A 4,530-nucleotide genomic window follows, 5' to 3' on the forward strand; every position below is an offset into this window, starting at 1 on the left:
GGTTGAGGGTGGTGTTGAGGGTGTTGTAACATTGAAGAAATGGTTGGTAGCATCATTTAAGGTGACTCGTCTTAGGTATTTATCTGGCTTAGGGATCAGCTTTCAGGTGGATTGTGGAGATTGGCCATCTTTTCTTTATAGAATGAGATCAGTTAAATCTGTGGTTGATGCCTTGGCATGGGTGGGGCTTTCTTTGACTCATCCATACCATATACATCTCATTGAGTAATTTCTTATGGGTTTCATGGCTTTGGTCTCTTCTTGTTGGTGTTGTTGTATACGCTATACATTTTGTTCATTTAACAAAGTTTTGTTTACTTATCAAGGGAACATTGAAGAGGTGTTGGGGGGGGGGGGTTGTTTACATGTGTAATGTGAGTACCAAATTTTACATGTCATCCTGTTCAACATGGTGACCTTTAACCTAGTTTGGGGTCCCAAACCAGTCAATGACCGAGTGTGGATTTGATAACTATGGGGAGAAGCTTGACCGATTTTGCATTCAGCATGAATATCTGAAGTCTTTTTGATATCTTACCGTCTAGGTACTCATTAAAAAAATATTTTGGTTCTAATGCTACACGGACCCATTTATGATCATGAGAAGGGTTTAAGTAGTCTATCCAGTTTAAGAAACACCTAGGCTAATTTGCAGGTTCACTCTTTGAAGGTTTTATTTTTTGGTTAGCTGCTTTTATGCATTCTCGGGCATTGCTTATATTCATCTTCCAGTTTAGTGGCAATATACTTGCTCATTAATTTTGTCAGATGCTGATTTTATTTCTGGTCTTTCACTGACAGAATATTGTGCATGGAGACATCAAACCTGATAATCTCTTGGTTACGAGTACTGGTACAGTGAAGATAGGAGACTTTAGTGTCAGCCAGGTGTTTGAGGTACCTTTGTATTGCTTTTATGTTTTTGAGACTCTTATGAATTACAAGCACCCTAGGATCAAGAACAGCATGAGTTCTGTAATCTTTTTCATGTGGATTTTATTTTTATTTTGCACAGTGTTTTTTGCTTGGTATCATGATATGAGTGCCCATTTGTGGTGAAGGCAATATCTGGTAAAGGAGAGATCGGTCATAGGCTCCCCTTGACCTTTTTTAGCTGCCATGTATGCTGCTTTGAGAACAAAGGTTTAGTTTTTTGTCTATACAAGGGGTTTTACATGTGGCATCTGAAGAGGAAACCCTTATTTGACACATTACTCCAGGGCATGCTCTTTCGACTTGACAGGTTTCAGTGCAACATCCTAATGTAATCACCCAAACCCTGAATCTATTTCGAATTAGGAGATTTGAATTCAACTTGAGGTAGGTGGCAGTTCTGTAAATAACTAAATATAGAGATAAAAGTGAACAGATTTGGAATGGGCTATGTAATTCACAATAGTGACAGGTATAATAATAATAAGATGAACTAAGGGATGTAGATGTAATATCAAAAATTAAATTAATGAAGGAAATTGACTCAAAACAGGACTGGGCTTATTGAAACCTAATCCAGCCTAGCTAAAACACTTAATTATCAATTAAAATAAAGAAATAAAAACACTTAAATAATCCCGTATTCCTAGACTCTACTCATATTATAGGCCCATTAAAGTAGCCCATTACAATGAAAACACATTGGATCAAAGGGCCAACACATACATAACCAACTCCAGAGCTTATTTCCAATAAAATAAGCACATTAGGTGATTTAACTGCATCAATTTTCCCCAACTTGAAGAAACTCAACCTGGAGTTTTGTTAAGTCGAGGAATCAACCTTTTGTGGTGAACATCTGACTTCAAACCAGATGAGAACCAGGCTTTTAGATTGTAGTCTTCGAGGTGTGGAGCTTTTTCTTCAGATTGTCTTGGTGGCATGATTAACTCTATGTGCTCAACCATTGAATCATTATCAACTGCGAGTGTCATATTCATAGAGCCCTCAATTTTGGTAGCCTTCTCATCAAAGAGTTGAGGTGCAAGCTCTACCTCTTCAAGAACAACGTCATGAATGTCGACGGTTTCTTGGGAAGTGTTCTCAATTACTATTTTATCTTCCACTGTTTTAGTTTTGTCTACTTTGATCTCTTCAACTTACATCTCTCTAGTAGAATCTCCTACTCTTTGATCTTCCGTCTTTGAAGCTTCAAGCACTGTGATGCGGATTCGGGTTCCAATAACCCGTTTTAGATTGCTTTTGGGCCCACCTAAACAATTAAAATCCAAATACAAGGGAGTGGTGGCAATTCTGTAAAAAAAAAGTGAAGTTTTCAAAGAAGGATGGTGTATCTGTAATTAAACAGAATCTTAAAGGGAAAAATTGGTAGGTGAATAAGGATAAAGGAGGAATTATAAAATAATAAGGGGGACAATCTTGGAATGAAAACAACCTAAGGACCTGACCAGAATTAATGGGATGGAAGGCAAGGGTATATATGACCTAACAAGAAAACCTACTTTAATAAATATTGCAAGGCCTAATTGGACCGATTGAACATCCTTAAATGTGTCTCTATAACTAGTGTCTTTATGGTGCAAGCTTATGCTGTTCACATCACATTGAATGATGGCCCTTAATTCCACTGGTGGATGATGTTACAATATATGTGTTGAAGGCATTAGGAGTTAGGACAGGTCACAGTTCTCCTGGTTGTAGTGTGATCGGGAGATTGCGAGTCTGGAAATTGATGAAAATGTGAGGTTTTGAGCTTCAAGATCATGAATTAGTGACGTAGGCCTAAGAACGTTAAGCTAATAATTCCATACCTCTTGCTGGAAAACCTAGTATTGCTTTGTTTAAACCACAGAGATGCGATAATGTTGCTATGTTGACTGTGATTAAATTTACTTGGAAAGGACATTGGGTGGAACTCTCTGTCTCATAATATTGTTTTATCTGCAGGATGATAATGATGAGCTCCGACGGTCTCCTGGGACTCCTGTATTTACTGCACCTGAGTGTTGTTTAGGTGAGAAATCTGCATCACAATTACTTTAGGAAAACCATGAGGGACTTGCAGAAGGTTTTGTGATGATAACTAACAAGAGTGAGTTTTTTGAATATAAGGTTTAACCTACCATGGTAAAGCGGCAGATACATGGGCTGTTGGTGTCACTTTGTACTGTATGGTTCTGGGTCAATACCCCTTTCTTGGAGACACACTGCAAGATACATATGACAAGGTGTGGTATTTGGCTATTTGCTGCTTCACTGCCTTTCTGATATCTTCATCATTTTCTTTAATTTGAAGTGCTTACTTAATTTAACAGAGGAAATGTTACTGCCTTCTGCAGATTGTTAATAATGCTTTGTTGATCCCGGAGGCCATCAACCCACAGCTAAAGAACTTAATGGAAGGAATTCTCTGCAAAGGCCTGTTAATTCTCTCCTTTATTTTGTTTTTTCTAATAATCTCGTTGTTGAGCTGATAATATTCTGTATGGTTGCATTCATCGTCACCATCTCCATCTCCATCATTTGCAATGAGGTTTGCTACACAAGTCAACTAGGTTCATAACTAGGTGAAGCTTAATTCAGTCACATGGCAGGTGATGGGACTGGCCCAAGCCATTTTAAACAGTGGAACCTTTGGATTGGTCATATTTTTGCCAGTGTCAGCTGTATGGTCCTCCACTTGTTGGGTTACACCTTGTAAGGTCACCTTGAAATTGAAAATATTTAATCAGTGATGCCTAGAAAGGTGGTCTTAATGCAGTGTTGAAGTCAGAATGGTATTGCCAGCACGGTATTGCCAGCACGTGCTACCGTTTTGGCTATACAGGAATGCCAGAAGATTCCTTTGTTGACTATATCTAAGCTGGTTGGCTTAACTGGTGGCAAGATGCTAATGTTTTCCACAATTTCAAGTTCTTTTCTGACACATGTTGAAGTCATTTGGGCTGAAACTACCACGAGTAGAGGGCTCTGAAAAATTTTAGAACTTGCATTTTTTTGTCATTCCAGAGAAGGGAAAGTCATCCTTGGGGAAAGTGTAAATTGGCGTATCCCCAAAATTTTTCCTATGGAAGAGGTAGGGCACAACTTGGAAAGGATTGTCAAGGGAAGTTTTTCCATCTGAACAAAACAAAATTATGAAGGAAACACAGCATAAGTGATTTTCCTTGACAAACGAGGAAGCCATTCCTTGAGCGGGTATAATGCCATATGGCAGTTTAGTTGGCACTCAAAATAAATAAGTAAATGGTCCAAGTGTTCCTGTTATCGTATATATATTCTTTTTGTTTTTGTTTTCACTCCTGAAATATGTCTACTGCAGATCCGAAACAGAGGCTTAGTTTGGATGCTGTTGCACAACATCCTTGGGTGGTTGGCAACGAAGAACCTATCCCTCAGTATCTCTGCCGGTGCAAGCGTGAAAGCTCTCCACTGGAAGAATCTAGTGACAAAGTAAATGGTGATTATTATGACCAGCACTAACTGAAGTGTGATACTGGTGATGGTTGTTTGTACAGTAAAGCCGAGGATATTTACTTCGGGAACTCTATCCCTTGCGGGGTGGTTTTTTTTTTT

The 4,530-nt window shown here is 38.7% G+C and overlaps 1 protein-coding gene across 4 annotated transcripts in view; it reads left to right on the forward strand.

Moving 5' to 3' along the window:
* Window positions 1-4,524, forward strand: part of LOC122058279 (serine/threonine-protein kinase GRIK2-like) — a 14,069-nt gene extending 9,545 nt beyond the window's left edge. For all 4 annotated transcript variants that reach the window (XM_042620892.1, XM_042620891.1, XM_042620893.1 and 1 more), the window contains 5 exons: window positions 802-897; window positions 2,902-2,968; window positions 3,067-3,182; window positions 3,294-3,372; window positions 4,277-4,524. In XM_042620892.1, coding sequence (XP_042476826.1) covers window positions 802-897; window positions 2,902-2,968; window positions 3,067-3,182; window positions 3,294-3,372; window positions 4,277-4,437 — 519 coding nt within the window. In that variant the 3' untranslated portion in view covers window positions 4,438-4,524. The remainder of the gene's footprint in view (window positions 1-801; window positions 898-2,901; window positions 2,969-3,066; window positions 3,183-3,293; window positions 3,373-4,276) is intronic.
* The last annotated feature ends 6 nt before the right edge of the window (window positions 4,525-4,530 follow it).

Source organism: Macadamia integrifolia, chromosome 12, assembly GCF_013358625.1.
Source record: "Macadamia integrifolia cultivar HAES 741 chromosome 12, SCU_Mint_v3, whole genome shotgun sequence".
Taxonomy (NCBI): Eukaryota; Viridiplantae; Streptophyta; class Magnoliopsida; order Proteales; family Proteaceae; genus Macadamia; species Macadamia integrifolia.